Raw genomic sequence first — 20,350 nt, 5'->3', positions numbered from 1 at the left:
GTGAGATTTGAACTGATGAACAACAACTAGCCATTAACTGAAGTTACCTGCAGTGCTGTACTCTAACCACTGTGCTCTAACCACCCCGCCACTGATACCTGGGAATGTGTGAATCCAGCAAGTATTTTTCCTATCCTTCATAAACACCAATGGCAGCTTCTGGTAAAAACAGAGAAATGCTCTGTCTAAATCAGGAGTGTCCAAACTTGGCAACTTGAAGACCTCTGTGGACCTCAACTCCTAGAATTCCCCAGCCAGTTGAAGGCCAGAGATCTTAAAGTTACCAGTTATCTAACTGGTCAGGACATCATACACTGCTCTAAAAAATAAAGGCAACACTTAAACAACACAATATAACTCCAAGTAAATCAAACTTCTGTGAAATCAAACTGTCCACTTATGAGCAACACTGATTGACCATCAATTTCCCATGCTCTTGTGCACATTCAACTTTGTACAGAACAAAGTATTCAGTGAAAATATTTCATTCGTTCAGATCTAGGATGTGTTATTTGAGTGTTCCCTTTATTTTTTTTGAGCAGTGTATAAAAGAGAGCAGTTTATATGGTAAAATAGGAAATTCAATTCAGAAACATCTTCATTTATCAAGAAACCTTTGAGGAAATTGGAGAGGATGGTATTAAATCCCATAAATGCCAAAAGTATAATTTAATATTTGAGGTGATCTGGTCTATCAATGTTTTGCATTCAACCAAACAAAACCGTAGTTTAGATTTCACAATTACTGGACCACTGACTTTAATGGGCTAGAAAACAACCCAGATGAAAAAACACACAAGTAAATATTTTATTTCTGGTCTCTCGGAGACTTTTAATGGACCTGCCTGTACAGCCTACAAATTAATTCTTCACCCGAGGTTATTCCACAAACTGCATCTTCAAAAATAACACCAAAGCTTTTCCCTGCTGATGTGGGAATCTTTCTTTTTGTTAAAAAGAAGAGAACAACAAATCTATTCCCTCCACACAGTTAAAAACGATGCCCCTTTTTAACTTAGAAGACAAATATCCCAAACTCTTTGACTGTGTGCTGCTGAAAGAAAAGCAATCTTCAAACACTTTTCACCTCTTTAAGAGAGAGTTCCCTCAAAAGTGTCAGGTCATTCACAAAAGTCAACTAAGTAGCAAGTCCTTAAGGAACTTTATTATTTTTTTCCCATCCCTTCTTATGATGTTTTGGTTGTTGATCAAGAAACAATGTCAAAACAGTTTACACCCTAATATTTTTCTCCAGCTACTGCTCCATGAATACAAATCAGTTACTAGAACCTTGAAGAATGAAGAGGTTTGTGTTAAAACTTTATTTTGTTTTTTAAATCGCATGCTTTGTCTGCCACATGTACCTTAAATTCGTATTTCTTTCATTAAAAATAATTTTATGAGTTCTTTTCATGAATTTGGAAATAAATGCCGTCTATACACAAATTCATTCCACTGTTGAATGTTCCATTAATTGCAATTGATCATTTATCTAAAAGTAAATGCCTTTGCTCTTTGCGATATAAACATCTATCACATCTGGAAGGAACAGCTGGCTTCATTCATGAGATGAATATTGAATAAGTTTAAAAGCTAACCTACAATTGTGGCCAATGAATTACAAACCACATTGGCTGGATTCATACACAATGTTCTACCTTCTCCTCCCATCTTTTAATGATAAATTATCATTATTGTTGTTTATTACTTTATTCCTTTAATGGTTATGGGTTTTTAAGTTTGTAAGCCACCCAGAATTGCCTGTAGATGAGCTGGAGGCAGATAAATCTCATAAATAATCCCCAATCAAAGCAATTTATGGAGTTAGTTGTCCTTTGTTTTTTTCTGAGATTCCCAGAACAAATCACACTGAATCCATGCCTGGCCCAGGGCAGGAAGGGTCTGGGAGGGATGGGCAAGCCAACCTTAAGGTGGGGTGGATAGAGGACCAACCCTTCATTTGAATGCAAATGTTTGGGAGTAGCCAGTTATCTTTGACATGAGGCAGATCCTCAGCCCACAGCTAGCCCAGCACCAGGGATCCTATTGTCAAGGATGGGCAGTAAAGAGACCTCCTGATTCATCGACAGAACCAGTCTAGGTTTAGGCTTGAAAAAGAGAGAGGGGGAGAGCAAGAAGAAGAAGAAGACGTGTAAAATCAGCCCCTCCAACCCCAAAGAGCAGGATGCCTGGCCAGGAAGAAGTTAGGGGATGAACTTCATCTATGTGAGCTATATTTTGGAAAAAGAAGCCAGGATGTATCCCGGTTCCATACGATGCAACGGCGGCGGCAGCAACCTACCGGCACAAAACTTTCCTTCCGCTACACCTTATGTAGATTACATAGGATACCATCATCCCCAAAGTATGGAGAACCGTGGGCAGCCTTCAGGGACTTGGGGGGCACCTTATGGGCTTCCCAGGGAGGACTGGGGTGCTTATGGGCCAGGAACCTCCAACGCCATCACCTCCACCCAGATCAACAGGTCTTCTCCTGGACAGGTCTCCTTCTCTTCTGCCGATTACGGTTCCCTGAATCCTGTTGGGTCTGTGACTTCTCCTTCTCTGGATGCCATGAATTCAGAGGCAAATTCTCCTCCCCTGAGCCAGAGGCACAGCTCCTACGAATGGATGAGGAAAACCGTCCAGTCTACCTCAACAGGTACGTTGGCCACTTAAAATCTCCCTTCCCCTTCAAAACCTGTAACTTTCTGAAGCCAATGGGGCAGGTTATCCCAAACTGAAAAGGGGGTTTCTCATCTTCTGACTGGGGTCTTGAGTCACAACTTTGACTCACTCAAGGTCTCCATAATCTGGTTTCCCAAGCGAACGATGGCATGATGTGTACATAAAAAGTGTCCCCTTTAAGGGGAAGGGGGTGTAAGAAAAAACGGGCTGGCAGAGGAAGAAATTGATGTTTTTTTTAAAAAAAAAAACTCCTCCAGCTCCAGATGTGAAATGAGGGATAGAATTGCTGTGGCACTGAGTGGGATCTGCTTTTGAAAAGGTTAGGATTTGCATATGTCGCTTGTTAATGTTGAGTTGGCTTGAGGTTTGAATGCAAACCAGCTAAATAATCCTCCTGGCAGCATCCGATGAAGTGAGCTGCTACTCAGAGATAAATCAGGGAAAAGTGGTGGAAGACTGATTTTGGATTGACTGCAAAGCAACAGATCTACAGTCTACACTGATCCCACTGTATAAAGCGCTGGTGAGACCCCATTTGGAATACTGTGTCCAGTTCTGGAGACCTCACCTACAAAAAGAGATGGATCAAATTGAACGGGTCCAAAGACAGGCTACAAAAATTGGTGGAAGATCTTCGTCATAAAACTTATCCGGGAAAGACTTAATGAACTCAATCTGTATAGTCTGGAGGACAGAAGGGAAAGGGGGGACATGATCGAAACATTTAAATATGTTAAAGGGTTCAGTAAGGTTCAGGAGGGAAGTGTTTTTAATAGGAAAGTGAACCCAAGAACAAGGGGGCACAATCTGAGGTTGGCTGGGGGAAAGATCAGAAGCAACGTGAGAAAATATTATTTTACTGAAAGAGTAGTAGATGCTTGGAACAAACTTCCAGCAGACATGGTTGGTAAATCCACTGTAACTGAAATGAAACATGGCTGAGATAAACATAGGTCCATCCTAAGAGAAAATACATGAAATAGTATAAGGGCAGACGAGATGGACCAGGAGGTCTTTTTCTGCCGTCAATCTTCTAGGTTTCTATGTAACAGTTTTCTTGCTGTACACAATACACATTAGAATCGTCATCGAAGTCCTATTTTTTGCAAAGCTTGGGGGGGAGCCTTCCTTTGTGCTCTCTAACCTTGGTTTTCTTGCAGAGGTTTCATTACCCAAACTATGTAGCATTATCAGCAGGGATGATGTTACTAGTTTGGAAATTGAAACGTCTGCAAGAAAACAACCGAGTTCGGAGCACTGAGGACCCTGAGCTACAAATATTCCCCTTTATTTCACAGGTATTAAATACCTGTGAATCAGCCATTTGCACTTGAAATCAACCAAGATGGGTGAACTCTGCACCTTTTGAAACCTATTTGCATAACAGCAGAACCAAAGTGGCATTTAAGGGACAATGCTTGCATGCAATTCCTTGCTCACCTGGGTTCATTTTCAGGGTAACTGCCATTAACATTTCAAATGGATCATCAGGATAAAAGGGGCTTTTGCTAGACGCCTCTCAGAATGCAGTAAATACCTTTGATCTCCTGATAGAGCTCCTTCCAGAATGTTAATAACAATGGATTTAACAAGCGGGCCGGATAAACATTGCAAATGACTTTACAGAAGGCATCTCAGATAGTCTGGAAAATTGTCTTGTATGATGCTAAATTAGAACAAGCATGAGAAAATTAGTTACAGCTGCATTAACACTAATATTAATATATTGAACACTAATAGAATAGATGTCGCCCAGGGTTGAGCTATGGAGTTCTTGGAGCTGAGCTTAGAAACATTGAAACATCGAAGATTGATGGCAGAAAAAGACCTCATGGTCCATCTACTCTGCCCTTATACTATTTCCTGTATTTTATCTTAGGATGGATAGATGTTTATCTCAACCATGTTTCAATACAGTTACTGTGGATTTACCAACCACGTCTGCTGGAAGTTTGTTCCAAGCATCTACTCCTCTTTCAGTCAAATAATATTTTCTCATGTTGCTTCTGATCTTTCCTCCAACTAACCTCAGATTGTACCCCCTTGTTCTTGTGTTCACTTTCCTATTAAAAACACTTCCTGAACCTTATTTAAACCTTTAACATATTTAAATGTTTCGATCATGTCCCCCTTTTCCTTCTGTCCTCCAGATTGAGTTCATTATGTCTTTCCTGATAAGTTTTATGCTTAAGACCTTCCACCATTCTTGTAGCTCATCTTTGGACCCATTCAATTTTGCAATTCTTGCAGATGTTTCCTTAGCCAATTATCAGATGTCAAATAATGTCACATTTTAATGAGTTAGTAATAGGTCTCCATAAGACTCTACACATCCAGCAGCAGTCTTCATATTACATCAGAGGCTAGATAAGCATTTAATTGTAAATAAATTTCCAGTCGGCTTTGTTCTGTGCCTCAGGCTGTTTGGTGAATTTATGGTTCAAAGTAGCATGAGAACTACAACGCACAGAGTGAGTTTTGTAAATTCACAGATTTTGACTAAATGCATTAAAAATAACACTTTTAAAGATGCCTTGAACTACAACTTCCAGAAATCACAGCCTCCCTCATTTGGAAACTGTCTGTACTATTCTAGAGACATTTGAAGGAATTTGAATGGGAGGGAATGGTTAGCAAAGACTGTTTTATTGCCTGTCTTATCTCTTATCTCTAGTTTTCAATTTGTGTTAAAATGATCCACAAAACTTCCAATCTAGTCATCTTGCTGTAAATCAGAAGTTTGACAACTTTTAGGTGTGTGGATTTGTGGGGCTGGGCAATTCTAGCACTGGAGCTTCACACATCTTAAAAGTTGCCAGGTTTGAAATAATGTACTGTTGTAAAGCAATAAACTAAGTTAGGATCATGAACAAAAACTGACAATTTTTAAGTCAAATTAGTTTCCAACTAACACTTTATAACCCTTTATAACCCTTTATGTTGCTTCCTAAGTGGACAGTATGATTTCATAGAAGTTTACTTGGAGTTATATTCTGTTGTTTAATTGTTTCCTTTATTTTTTTTTGAGCAGTATATATATACCATAATTTTCTTGACTTGGCCTTATCTGGCCCCTTTCAGACTGTAAATCCCAGAATTCCCAGCTAGTATGGGTTTTATGGTTGTGAGAATTGCATCCAGAGTAGGCTTCAGAAGAACATCTGGATTCACACAATGTTCACCTAATCCAAAATAGGGTTGGATAGCTTGTGGTAGCATTTGGAGAACTCAACATTTCTGTTAGCAATTTGTTTGAATAGTTTCCTTGAAGCTAAAGATGGCTTGTTTGGCTGTGCCCATCTGATGGGAAGAATGCAGCTGGTTTAGCATGGTGTAAAGCTATACCTCCCATTGGGGGCTGGTGAAGCTGATGGGCCACATCTTTGAAAGGCTGGGAAGGACTAGCCTCCCTCATTTGGAAACTGTCTGTACTATTCTAGAGACATTTGAAGGAATTTGAAGACATCATGCTATTCATAGATTCACAGAAAAAATGATCACAATTACAAACTAATTAGTGAGGAAATGAGAGCAAACTCAGAACCATCATTTGCAGACAGGTGTTCAAAGATATGAAAAGGTTTCTATAAAGGGCAGCAATTAATGACTGCATTAAAATATCTTTGCCAATCACAAGATAAAATTCAACAGGTTAAATGTCCCTGCTAAGCCAATTCCAGAGCAAAAAAGCCATAACTGAAAACAGGCCATGTATGAAGGATTAAGTTTAGGCTTAGGTTAAAAAAGATGGTGGTGATGATTTTGCAATTGAAATCCTGTCTCCTCAGTGATGAGTTTGGGCTGTGGTCAGGCATTCAGTCACCATCCTGAACCTTCAGGTTGCTCCTGTTCCTTTAAGGGCCCTGAGTTCAGTTTCTACCTACAGTATCTTCTTGCTTCTGAAGAGTCTCTGGAAGAAAGAAAGGTCCAGTTTCAGACAGGGAGAAATAGGCCAGGCTTGAAAGACTTGCAAGTTGCATTCTGTACAATTCTTTGACATTTATTGTTGTTGTTTTTTTAAAAAAATAATTTTATTAAGTTTCTACATATAAAAATAGATAGAAAAGAAAACAATTTAAACAAATTTACAAAGAAAAGAAGAAGAAAAAGCTAGGCAGACAAATGAACATATAAACTTAAACAACATTTAAAACACATTCAGTTTCAGTGGTGTTCTATATATACACATAGATAGTTATTTGCTTATCACCAATTAATATTTTCTTTCACTACGTACATATATTTGTCATATAGAAGACATAATTTGTCAACCATATTGTTGACTTTGCTCATTTGTTTATTCATGTCTTACATTTCTATCCAGCTTTTCTTCAACCCAACTCAAAAATCTTAGAAGGCTTCGTTTCTTTCCCAAGAGCAACAATTCTGAGAGGTGTTTTGGGTTGACTTGCTTAAAAGTCACCCAGGATGCTGTCCTGGCTGAGGGTAGAAGTCTCTACCTAGACCTGGCCCAGGGTTTTCACCACTATACCACACTGCCTTTATGGTTTCTCTTAGCAACAGAGAGACAACCAGTGGTATCGTTCAACAGTCAAGATGTCTTCACTTGGCAGCTGTTGAGACAATAGTAATTTCCATGGAGCTTTAATACTTTTAACACAAAGACCTCAAAAAAGGGGCTTCATGCTTTATTGCTTCTATGGATTAGAATACTGTTTCTGAGGGGTCCTTGGTGCTTCTGAGTTTCATTACCCAAACTAGGTGACATCATTTATAAACATAGAAACATAGAAGATTGACAGCAGAAAAATACCTCCTGGTCCATCTAGTCTGCCCTTATACTATTTCCTGTATTTTATCTTAGGATGGATCTATGTTCATCCCAGGCATGTTTAAATTCAGTTACTGTGGATTTACCAACCACGTCTGCTGGAAGTTTGTTCCAAGCATCTACTCCTCTTTCAGTAAAATAATATTTTCTCACGTTGCTTCTGATCTTTCCCCCAACTAACCTGAGATTGTGCCCCCTTGTTCTTCTGTTCACTTTCCTATTAAAAACACTTCCTTCCTGAACCTTATTTAACTGTTTAGCATATTGAAATGTTTCGATCATGTCCCCCCTTTCCCTTCTGTCCTCCAGACTATACAGATTGAGTTCATGAAGTCTTTTCTGATAAGTTTGATGCTTAAGACCTCCCACCATTTTTGTAGCCCATTTTTGGACCCGTTCAATTTTATCAATATCTTTTTGTAGGTGAGGTCTCCAGAACTGAACACAGTATTACAGACGCCTCCATTAGGTAGTTTGTGTAATGAACCATCTGTAAGAAAACAACCAAATTCAGAGAGCACTGAGGACTTCTAATTTCAACAAATATTCTCCTTTATTAATACTTTTTTCTATATCCCCAAAAGGATGGCTGGGGATTTAAGAAGGCTGTTTGGGCATATTCCATCTACCACTTGTCAATATTGATCAAATGATTCCAACGGTAATATTTAAATCCAGTTAAACTTTCTTTTAACCTTCTATTCCAAACATATTTTAGGCTTTGCTTCTTTAATTTTTATTTTTCCTGAAAGTAAGTTTATATATGGCACTCAGCATTCTGTTTTCATGACTTCAGAATCCTTCTCTCAGTTCATGAGTCTCAACATTTTGATGAGTCTCATCCCTGAAAGGGCCACATTGTTTTATTTATCTCACTTCTTCCAGCATCATATACATTTGTACTGCTAAATAATAAGATGGTTGCTTTATCTCTTATTCCTGAGTCATAAGTAGACAAGAGGCACCAACTCCATTCTCAGTTCCTTTCAAAACCTTCTCTAAGCTGAGCTTCCTTCAGATATTAGAGTCCACAATGCCCCTCATTCTCTCTCTCTTTTTTTGAATAAACTTTATTAATTTTCATAAAAATAACAGACAAACACACAAACATTTAACATATAATTGGGGTTACAATTACCTCTCTCATCTTAGAAGTCTATTTTTATACAGAAAAAGAATACACTATTAATTCATTAAATCAACATACTAATTTAAATGAAAAGAAGAATTTTGTTCAAACATTATAATAAAGAAAAGGAAAAAAAGAAAATCATTTTAATATATTTACACTTTTCCAAAACATTTAAAATTTTATTTTTCTTTTGGTTTATCCATATATAAACTTTATTCCAAATAATATAAAATTCTGATTCTTCTTGATCGTTCAACCATCTTGTCATCATATCCATCTCTGCACAATCTAAAATTTTCTTTATTACCTCTTCTTCCTTGGGAGCATTTTCTTCCTTCCAATTTTGTGCGTAAGCTATCCTGGCCGCTATCAAAATATGGATAACTAAATAAAAATATATAATTCTTGTATTTCTGCTTCGTTATACCTAATAACTAAAATTCTGGGGGTTTTCCTATTTCTTGTAATGTCATTTCTTTCATCAATTTTTCTATCATTTTTCAATATAACTTAGCTTTATTACAAGTCCACCATTGAGGGTAATAAGAGCCTATTTCTTTTTTACATTTCCAGCACTTGGAATGCCCCTCGTTCTCAGTTAAGTCTTCAAGCCCTTGTTGGACTTCCTCTTTCCACTCGGGCTCCTCCAGAGGAGCTTAGATCGAAATCTTCTCCCTCAATACTTGTGGAGCCCACCTGGGAGACGCCTGGTCTGCTGGTCAACCTCCCCTCTAACCCTTTGAAGCTCCTTCGCCTGGATAGAAAGGGGAAAAGGGGGGTGCAGAGCTCAGCTGTTTTTATTGCCCTGCTGAATTCGCAGACACGGGCCAATTCGCAAAGCCCTGTGACCAGGAAGATGCTGGCTGATGTAAGACAGGAGCTAGGCTGAAGACGAGAAGAAGACCGGGGAAACCAGGGGCAATTCGAATGTCGATTTATTTTCTTTATAAACTAGCTGCGAGGTTCAGGAGCCTCGTCCTGCTCCTCCGGGTCCCTGGTCAGCCCCATTGTCTTGAGTCCAGGGCTGGTTTGCCATACCAAGCAACAGACCTCACTCTGACACTTGTGAGGGGGGGGGGGAGGCTTTGATATGCAGCCTGGCTTCTGCTCCCTTTCTTTAGCAGTTATATTGCCGGAAAGACGGATGATTTTCACAGCAAATAAAGAGGGGCCCCTCTTGGCTTTTATGGGTGTTCTGAAAAAAAAATGCCTTGTGAATTTTATGGCTAAGGAGAAACCTTTTCCTCTCCCACTCCCCAAGAGCAAAGCAGGGCCTCAGACGGGGCGGGAATAACTAGAGCATCCTTAAAGCAGGTCCTGGCCTTAAAACACCTGGCGAGTTGTTTTGTTCAGAGTCAACAACCTGATTACAAAAGGCCCCTTTAAATGGGTCGTCTTCCACCATTCATTTAGCACATCTTCATTGGACATTCCAGTTCAGGACACCCATTCTTCTTTCCTCCTTCTAACATCTCTTTAAAATATATATATATATATTTCTTTTTAGCCTTCATATGCTCCCACGTTCATATACCCTACGAAAATACACTAACAATCCTAGGTCTAGAAAGCTTAGAACTACGGTGCCTAAAACACGATTTAAGTATTGCCCACAAGATCATATGCTGCAACGTCCTACCGGTCAATGACTACTTCAGCTTCATCCGCAACAACACAAGAGCACGCAACAGATTCAAACTTAATATTAACCGCTCCAAACTTGACTGTAAAAAATATGACTTTAACAATCGAGTTGTCGAAGCATGGAACTCATTACCGGACTCAATAGTGTCAACCCCTAACCCCCAACATTTCTCCCTTAGACTCTCCACAATTGACCTCTCCAGGTTCCTAAGAGGTCAGTAAGGGGCGTACATAAATGCAATAGTGTGCCTTTCGTCCCCTGTACAATTGTCTTTCCTTTATCTCATATATCATATATATTTTCTTCCTTTCATATATCTTCTCTGTTTTTACATATTATCTTTATATATATTACTTCATGTCTATTCTCTTCCATATGTATTGTGTATTGGACAAATGAATAAAGAAATTATTCATTTCTTTATTCATTTGTCCAATACACAATACATATGGAAGAGAATACATTCTATTTTCCACCCTCCGTTTCAATGGCTGTCTGGCTCATCTTTTAAAATGAAGAACTTCAAGAGAGAAAGGGAGAAAATGATGTTGCCCCTTCATAGTGAAAGCTGCAGCTAAAAAAAGCAACAGGTGGAACCTTTTCAAATCTGGCTTCAATGTTTCTTAAAACAGCCCCATACTTAGTTTTGTTAAGTTTCTGACCATGACAATTCCAAATAGCAGCAACAATTTAACATGTGGGGAGTTATTGTACATTGAATTGCACAGATGATGGGAGATTTTAGGGTTAAAGATAGCTGAAGGAGAAATTATTCAGGAAATTATTTTATATAAGGTAAGGCTTTCTGAAAATGCAGTTGCAATATAGAAACTGAATTTCTATATTGGGAAATTATGCATTTGGGAAATTCATAATTGTTTAGTGAGAACTGTAAGCCCTTTAGTTTTTTGGAGTAAAAACTCAGTTCCTTAAATTATATTTTTGAAGGAAAATCCAACTAACGTCTTTGAAATGTGCCAAACATAGATAGGATTCAAAATTAGAACGTTCCCCATTTTGACAATTTCTGCCAATTTCTAGAAATTGATGGGACCTTGGAAGTTGAAGTTCTACTGCATCTGGAGGTCTCAATGATTCATGGCAAGAAAGTCACATCATTACACAAATGTTATTTGTGCATGTTATTTGTGCAAGGTCCTAATATACATGATACCTGTCTAATGCCCGTGTCTGTAGACCATCAAACATAAGAAGGATATTTCAGTGGCAGATCACAGTCCTTCAAACTAAGGTTTGCATCTGTTGTCAGGAGGCAAGAATTTTGCCAAGTTTTTTAAGCAAGAGATCCTAACTCTTCCTCCACTTAAATTTATCTTTTGGTCTCTGATTAGCTAGATCACCTGTTTTGTATATAGCTTCAACAAGCATGAGAAGAAAATCCAATTGCAATAAGCTAGTAGCAATTATTCTAAGGCAGAGTTTTTAACTTTACGATGTATAGACTTCAACTTTTAGAATTAGGAAAGTTCCTGAGGTTGAAAAAGAAGAATTCCCTTCTTATTCCTACAGTTTCCAGCACCCAGTCATGCTCTTTGGCCTCAAAAAGCTAAACAGATGATCACTGAAAAACAGTTTCAAAAATCTAGAGTTGGAAGGGACCTTGCAGGTCATCTAGTCCAACCCCCTGCTGGTGCAGGAGACCCTACATCACACTAGTCTAATAGCAGTCCAGTCTTTTATTTTATTTATTTATTTATTCATTCATTTGTCCAATACACAAATACATAGGAAGAAAGATAGACATGTGATAATATAAAAGAGGGTGAAAGTGAACTTAGAGGAGAGGATATATGAAAGGAAGAGAATATATATGATAAGTGAGAGAAAGGAAAGACATTTGGACAGGGGACGAAAGGCACACCAGTGCACTTATGTACGCCCCTTACTGGCCTCTTAGGAACCTGGAGAGGTCAATCGTGGAGAGTCTAAGGGAGAAGTGTTGGGGGTTAGGGGTTGACACAATTGAGTCCGGTAATGAGTTTCACGCTTCGATAACTCGATTGTTGAAATCATATTTTTTACAGTCAAGTTTGGAGCGGTTCCTATTAAGTTTGAATCTGTTGCGTGCTCTTGTGTTATTGCGGTTGAAGCTGAAGTAGTCATTGACTTTTCTTGAAAGTCTCTCATGTTGGAGCGTTCACCACCTCTGATCGCTCTCACCATCAGAAAGTTCCTCCTTATTTCCAGGTTGAATCTCTCCTTGGACAGCTTCCACCCATTGCTCCTTGTCTGGCTCTTTGGTGCTTTGGAAAACAATGTGACCCCCTCCTCTTTGTGGCAGCTTCTCAAGTATTTGAAGACCGCTCTCATGTCCCCCCTGGACCTCCTCTTTGCCAGGCTATCCAGGCCCAGTTGCTGCAACCTTTCCTTGTATGTTTTAGTTTCTAGTCCCTTTATCATTCTGGTTGCTCTCTTCTGCACTTTCTCTAGAGTATCGATGTCCCTTTTGTAGTGTGGTGACCAAAATTGAATGCAGTACTCTAGGTAACTATATCCATGCATGGCTAATATGTCCAACACAACATGACTTCCCACCTAAAGTCTGATGCTCTTGCAATAATTGCTGTTAGCCACAATCTACTTCTTTCCTGTTTGCAGAAAACTGCAGCCACAATCAGTGCAGGTCAACTAGGAAATGTTTTTCTGAAGCTTTTAGCTGTTTTAGAAGTTATGGGTAAAGATGCTTGAATACATATGCCTTAAATTAGATTACTAGAGTTGGAAAGGACCTTGCAGGTCATCTAGTCCACCTCCTTCTTATCCCTGACCCAGCCAGCGTGATTATGTGCACACTTTGAAAATAATTGAATGGAATTTTGATTCTTGTTCAACTGAATCATTAAGTATTGTACCTAATGATTCTTGACAAATGTATCTGTTTCTTTTATGTACACTGAGAGCATATGCATGTTACACCAACACTCCGCAGTCTGCATTGGTTGCCAATCAGTTTCCGGTCACAATTCAAAGTGTTGGTTATGACTTTCTCTAGAGTATCAGCCCTTCATGGCACCGGACCAGAATATCTGCGAGACCGCCTTCTGCCGCACAAACCCCAGCCGCCGGTTAGGTCCCACAGAGTTGGCCTTCTCCGGGTCCCGTCAACTAAACAATGTCGGCTGGCGGGACCCAGGGAAAGAGCCTTCTCTGTGGCGGCCCCAACCCTCTGGAACCAGCTCCCCCCAGAGATTAGGATTGCCCCCACCCTCCTTGCCTTTCGTAAACTCCTTAAAACCCACCTCTGCTGTCAGGCATGGGGGAACTGAGATATCCCCCCTTGCCTATGTAGTTTTATGTATGGTATGTTGTATGCATGATTTTTAAACAATGGGGTTTGTAGACTTTTAATGTTAGATTTATTATTATAGACTTTTAATATTAGATTTGTCATACAAATCAAATAAGTAAGTAAGTTAAGTAAGTAAGTAAGTAAGTAAGTAAGTAAGTAAGTAAGTAAGTAAGTAAGTAAGTAAATAAATAAATAAATAAATAAATAAATAAATAAATAAATATGCACCAAGACAAATTCCTTGTGTGTCCAATCACGCTTGGCCAATAAAGAATTATTTTCTATGTTCTATTGTAGCTTCTCTCTGCTATTTCTTAAGGCAATCTGACTTTTCCAAGAATTCTTAAAGGGCCTGAGAAAAACCTGCCACTATTTTAAGGAACCAACTCATCCCATTAGTGCCACTTTTAAAGCAGAGTGTGTTTTTGTAGGTTTGCACAAAAGCCTAAAACAGAAGAAATGCTTTAATGAATAGCAGTGAGATGATGGGTTCACACAAAGTCTGAAGTACTTCTTCCAAATCATTTTTGAAGCATAAGAATTACACCCGAGTTGTTTTGTAAATACAGTGATACCTCGTCTTACAAGCGCCTCGTCATACAAACTTTTCAAGATACAAACCCGGGGTTTAAGATTTTTTTGCCTCTTCTTACAAACTATTTTCACCTTACAAACCCAAGCTGACGCCACTGGGATGCCCCGCCTCCGGACTTCTGTTGCCAGCGAAGCGCCCGTTTTTGTGCTGCTGGGATTTCCCTGAGACTCCCCTCCATGGGAAACACCACCTCCAGACTTCTGCATTTTTGGGATGCTGCAGGGGAATCCCAGCAGCGCAAAAACGGGCGCTTCGCTGGCAATGGAAGTTCGGAGGTGGGGGTTTCCCAGTGAGGGGAGCCTCAGCGAAATCACAGCATCACAAAAACACAGAAGTCCAGAGGTGGGGTTTCCCATGGAAGGGAGCCTTAGGGGAATCCCAGCAACGCCAAAAAGGGCGCTTTGGTTGGCAAAAGGTTAATTTTGGGCTTGCACGCATTAATCGCTTTTCCATTGATTCCCATGGGAATCATTGTTTTGTCTTACAAACTTTTCACCTTAAGAACCTCGTCCTGGAACCAATTAAGTTTGTAAGACAAGGTATCACTGTACTAGTATATTGGAATTAGAATGTTCTTTACTGACCAAGTGTGATTGAAAACACAAGGAATTTATCTCCAATGCATAAACTCTCAGTGTACGTACAGTACACCTACAGTATATGTTTAAGTTTAAGTTTAATCAGATTTGTATGCCGCCCCTCTCCGCAGACTCGGGGCGGCTCACAGCAATAGCAATACAATGTAAGACAAATCCAATATTTAAATTAATTTAAAAACCCCCACAAGTTAAAACCAATCATACACACTAGCATACCATGCATAAATTTTATAAGCCTAGGGGGAAGGAACATGTCAATTCCCCCATGCCTGACGACAGAGGTGGGTTTTAAGGAGCTTACGAAAGGCTGGGAGGATGGGGGCAACTCTGATATCTGGGGGGAGTTGGTTCCAAAGGGTCGGGGCCGCCACAGAGAAGGCTCTTCCCCTGGGTCCCGCCAAACGACATTGTTTAGTTGACGGGACACGGAGAAGGCCAACTCTGTGGGACCTAACTGGTCGCTGGGATTCGTGCGGCAGAAGGCGGTCCCGGAGATACAGTGATCCCTCGATTATCGCGAGGGTTCCGTTCCAAGACCCCTCGCGATAATCGATTTTTCGCGATGTAGGGTTGCGGAAGTAAAAACACCATCTGCGCATGTGTGTCCTTTTTTTCATGGCCGCGCATGAGCAGATGGTGGAGTTTGTGTGGGCGGCGGGGAAGACCCAGGGAAGGTTCCTTCGGCCGCCCAGCAGCTGATCTGCTCGGCAGCGCAGCAGCAGCGAGCAGACGAAGATCGGGGTTTCCCCTTTGCGTGGGCAGCAGGGAAACCCCGATCTTCGTCTGCTCGCTGCTGCTGCGGCCGCCCAGCAGCTGATCTGCTCGGCAGCGCAGCAGCAGCGAGCAGACGAAAATCGGGGTTTCCCCGCCGCCCACACAAAGGGGAAACCCCGATTCGGCTCCTCACTGCGCTGCCGAGCAGATCAGCTGCTGGGCGGCCGAAGGAACCTTCCCTGGGTCTTCCTCGCTGATGCCCCCGCTCGCCCGCCCGCCGCTCGCCCGCCGCCCGCCAGCAAGAGGGGGAGAGATAGAGAAAGAGAGAGAAGGAAAGAAAGAGATGAGAGAGGGAGGAAGAGAGTGTGAGAGAGGAAGAAGCAAGATAGAGAAAGAGAGAGAGAAAGAAAGATGAGAAAGGAAGGAAGAGAGTGACGTCATCGGGTGGGAAAAATCGCGATATAGCGTTTCGCAAAGAACGAGATCGCGAAAATCGAGGGATCACTGTATTCTGGTCCAGTGCATTTAATAGTCATTTTTTATAAATGGTATTATTTTTAGTTCGGCTTGGAAGACAGGCTCAGCAAAAGCAATGCTGGCATTTTGGTTTAGCCTAAGCCTCAATTAGACAGGTCCACAATTTCAGGAGCAAATGCAAACTTTTCTCCCTTTCTTTTTCAACAGGTAAAACAAGAACAAGAGAGAAGTACCGTGTGGTGTACACAGACCACCAGAGGTTAGAACTGGAGAAGGAGTTTCATTACAACCGATATATCACCATCCGAAGGAAGTCGGAACTTGCTGCAAACCTGAGACTTTCTGAGAGACAGGTGGAGCCTCCGTTACCTGCATAGGGCAGAGTTTCTGTCCAAGGGTCTCCAGTTGGGTGGGTGGGAAAACATGTAGAGAAAACATTGGTCAAGGCAATGGAAACTGCAGTTTAATATTTCCAAATGTAAAATAATGCACTTGGGGAAAAGGAATCCTCAACCTGAGTATTGTATTTGAAGTTCTGTGTTAGCAAAAACTTCAGAAGAGAAGGATTTAGGGGTAGTGATTTATGACAGTCTCAAAATGGGTGAATAGTGCGGTCAGGCAGTAGGGAAAGCAAGTAGAATACTTGGCTGCATAGCTAGAGGTATAACAAGCAGGAAGAGGGAGATTGTGATCCTGCTGTATAGCGCGCTGGTGAGACCACATTTGGAATACTGTGTTCAGTTCTGGAGACCTCACCTACAAAGAGATATTGATAAAATTGAACGGGTCCAAAGATGAGCTATAAAAATGGTGGGAGGTCTTAAGCATAAAACTTATCAGGAAAGACTCAATCTGTATAGTCTTGAGGACAGAAAGGAAAGGGGGCACATGATCGAAACATTTAAGTATGTGAAAGGGTTAAATAAGGTTCAGGAGGGAAGTGTTTTTAATAAGAAAATGAGCACAAGAACAAGGGGCCACAATCTGAGATTAGTTGGGGGAAAGATCAAAAGCAGCATGAGAAAATATTATTTTACTGAAAGAGTAGTAGATCCTTGGAACACACTTCCAGCAGACGTGGTTGGTAAATCCAAATTCTGGGAGTTGAAGTCCAAATATCTTCAAATGGCCAAGGTTGGGAGACACTGGTCTAGACCAATGATGGTGAACCTATGGTGCTACATGTGGCACACAGAGCCATATCTGAGGCACATGAGGCATTGCCCTCTGTCAGCTCCAGCGCATATGCGAGTGCTTGCCAGCTGATTTTTGGCCTTCCAGCTGATTTTTTGCCTCTCCGCAGGCTTCAGGAAAGCCTCTTGAACCCTGGGGATGGCAAAAAACGGCCCAACGGGCCTCCTGGAGGTCTGGAGATTTCCATGAGACCTTTGCACATGTGCAGGGAGACAGTGAGGGAGGTTGCGTGCATTCGCGGGCCCTGTGCATGGGTTGTGAACATGCATGGCGGGAGGACATTGCATTATGGGTGTGGGCTCACAGGTGCACGCTATCGCACCCGAGCCAAAAAAGATTTGCCCTCACTGGTCTAGTCACACCCAATTCCTGCAACCGTTCTTCATAGGTTTTAGCCTCTGATAATCTGTGTGGCTCTTCCCGGCACACTTTCCAGAGTCTCTACACCTTTCTTATGTTGTGTGAGCCTAACTGGGTGCAGTATTCCAAGTGCGGTTTTACTAAGGCTTTATAAAGCGGTACAGTGATACCTCGTCTTACGAACCCCTTGTCATGTGAACTTTTCGAGATACGAACCCGGGGTTTAAGATTTTTTTGCCTCTTCTTCCGAACTATTTTCACCTTATGAACCTGCTGCCGCCGTTAGGATGCCCCACCTCCAGACTTCCGTTGCCAGCGAAGCGCCCATTTTCGCGCTGGTGGGATTCCCCTGCTGGGATTCCCCTGCAGCATCGCAAAATCCAGAGGTGGGGTTTCCCATGGAGGGGAGCCTCAGGGGAATCCCACCAGCGCGGAAACGGGCGCTTCGGCTGTCAAAAGGGGTGAATTTTGGGCTTGCACGCATTAATCACTTTTCCATTGATTCCTATGGGAAACATTGTTTCGTCTTACGAACTTTTCACCTTACGAACCTCGTCCCGGAACCAATTAAGTTCGTAAGACGAGGTATCACTGTACTAACTCTTGGTGTGACTTTGATTCTCTTCCTCTGTCAATGCAGCCTAGGATTGCTTCAGACTTTGCCCATCTTTCAGGCTCCTGATGCAAAGTGATGGCAACTCTTTTGACCCCCGTCCTCTGTTTTTCTCTTGCAGGTGAAAATCTGGTTCCAAAACCGCAGAGCCAAAGAAAGGAAACTAATAAAGAAGAAGATGACCAGTTTTGACGGCGGCAGCCTGGGCTCCATCCAGAGTGACTCTGGTTCCATGAGCCCCATTCCAGTCCATGACCGACAGACTCACCCAGAAATGGCTGGCACTTTGTTTCCACCACCCCCACCTCCTCCTCCTCCGCCTCCTCCTCCTCCTCTTTCCATGAGTGGCCTTCAGCACAATGGGACAATTACACGAGTTGTGATCTCTCAGTGAGGACTCTGCCAACTCAAGATCACAGCAACACAAGGGGCTTTGCACTGGAGCCAACTCTTGGTTCTGCAACTCCCACGCCTGGCTTCCCCGATGGCCACTTGCAAAAGACAGAGGGATTTCCACCAAAGCTTGGTGGCCACGCAACCATTTTGGACAAGAGGTCCTGTGATACTGAGAGGGTGGGGGTAGGGGTAAATCATGAGTTCTCGGTCACAAAATTGTGTTGGTTGGAATGGCTCAAGCAGAACGTCTCTCCAGCATCCGTACTGGTGGTCCTGCACTTTGTTTTACTAGAGACTGGAAGATTTCACACACGGCAGCTTCAACCCCTTGTTTTATATTTTTCCTGGTTCACAGGGTGAAGACTTGGTGTCAGAAGAAATACCACACTGCATTAATTATTGTCAGGGTTGGGCGGACGACGCCTGCTTTGCAGAAGGAGAGTGTGATAGTGCTGGATTTGGAAGAAAGCACAAAGCACAACTTGCTGTGAATATATATTCTAAGATTCTAGTCTTTAGCACAAAGAAATATGTTGAGAAGGAGTGATGTCTGTTTTTATATAAAAAAAAGTCATAATCCAGGTTTCTAGAGATTGAGAAGATGGAAATGAAGTTCTGGAATTTTTTAGAACTCTCTGCTTCCTCCACTGCTATAATATGAACTATAAATGATGCAAATCGCCCAATTTGCACTATTTTTTAAATCAATCATAATATTCAGTTTGTTTTGGTGTGGGGCTGGCTCATTTGAATGCTGAATTTTAGTGCACAGATATCTGACACCATTAAACAAATTTGCAGATCAACCAGAGTTATTCTTCTATGGATGATTGAAAATCACGTTGTTAATTTGAGATTCATAAACCACAATACTTCCCCAAACTGGTTCCTGCCAAACTGTAAAATAGTACGCTTTTCAAACATTGCCCAATTGTAAGTTTCAAGGCCATCCCAAGGGTTAAAGTACAAATCCCAACAGGTTTTTGCTCTATGCCTGGAATATAAAGTACCATCACAGAACATAGGGAGCTTATGTGAGAAATCTCTTCCAAAGGTTTCATTCCAAAGACACCATCATCCCCAGCACTTTCTATGAGTTTTCCAAAGAGACCCAAATTCACCCCAAACAGCTTTTACCTTATTTCCACATTAGGAATATTGGGTAAATGTGAGGACTGCCATTCTCATTTTGTTTGCAGTCAGAGGCAGTTTCCTAATTGGTAATTATTGGCCAATGCAATGAAAGATTGTGCATCATTGGTAGGACACGAACAAGGCTTTCATCCTCTTTAGTTGGACTTCAGATCTGGTTCAAATTGGCATTTGTAAGTTCAGAAGTATGAATTTTGTACTAATGATAGACAGTTCTATGATCCATTGGGTCATCCTTTGAGAGAAAGGCCACAAAGTCTGATGTGATCAGAAAAATGTCTGCATGCAATTTTGCTACCTGCCCAGGTGCAGTAGCATAATTGCGCCAGACTCCGCTAGCACTCAGAGCCACGGGGGTGAGCACACATCACCATTCCACCTGAGCAGCCCACCTGTGGTTGGCCCCTTTATCATCAGTGACAGCTTGAAGTCTTTTATGGTGTGGGATTGTCTAAGAACTCTTAAGAGAGTTCTTAGATGATCCCAACATTTACAGCTGCATTCTCAAACTCGCCCACTCTAAGAATTCCCCAATTGGCATGGTGGTAGGAGTTGGAAGTCCATACCTAATAAAAATCCTAGAGGGTTAGTTCCAAATTATGTAACTTGAAGATATTAATTCTCCCTACACAATCCAAGTATGCTTTTGAGATGTGCCTTTGAGAGTCATTTTTTGGAGAGTC

General features: G+C 41.4%; 1 protein-coding gene across 1 annotated transcript; it reads left to right on the top strand.

Moving 5' to 3' along the window:
- The first annotated feature begins 1,975 nt into the window (after positions 1-1,975).
- CDX4 (caudal type homeobox 4) lies at positions 1,976-19,321 on the top strand. Its single transcript, XM_070758296.1, has 3 exons — positions 1,976-2,662; positions 16,160-16,305; positions 18,241-19,321. The coding sequence occupies exons 1-3, from the start codon at positions 2,212-2,214 to the stop codon at positions 18,511-18,513; spliced, it is 870 nt and encodes a 289-aa protein (XP_070614397.1). The 5' UTR covers positions 1,976-2,211; the 3' UTR covers positions 18,514-19,321.
- The last annotated feature ends 1,029 nt before the right edge of the window (positions 19,322-20,350 follow it).

The sequence above is a fragment of the Erythrolamprus reginae genome, chromosome 8 (genome assembly GCF_031021105.1).
Source record: "Erythrolamprus reginae isolate rEryReg1 chromosome 8, rEryReg1.hap1, whole genome shotgun sequence".
NCBI lineage: Eukaryota > Metazoa > Chordata > Lepidosauria > Squamata > Dipsadidae > Erythrolamprus > Erythrolamprus reginae.
Note: the sequence above shows the minus strand (reverse complement) of the source record. Positions and strands in the feature narration are given on the sequence as shown.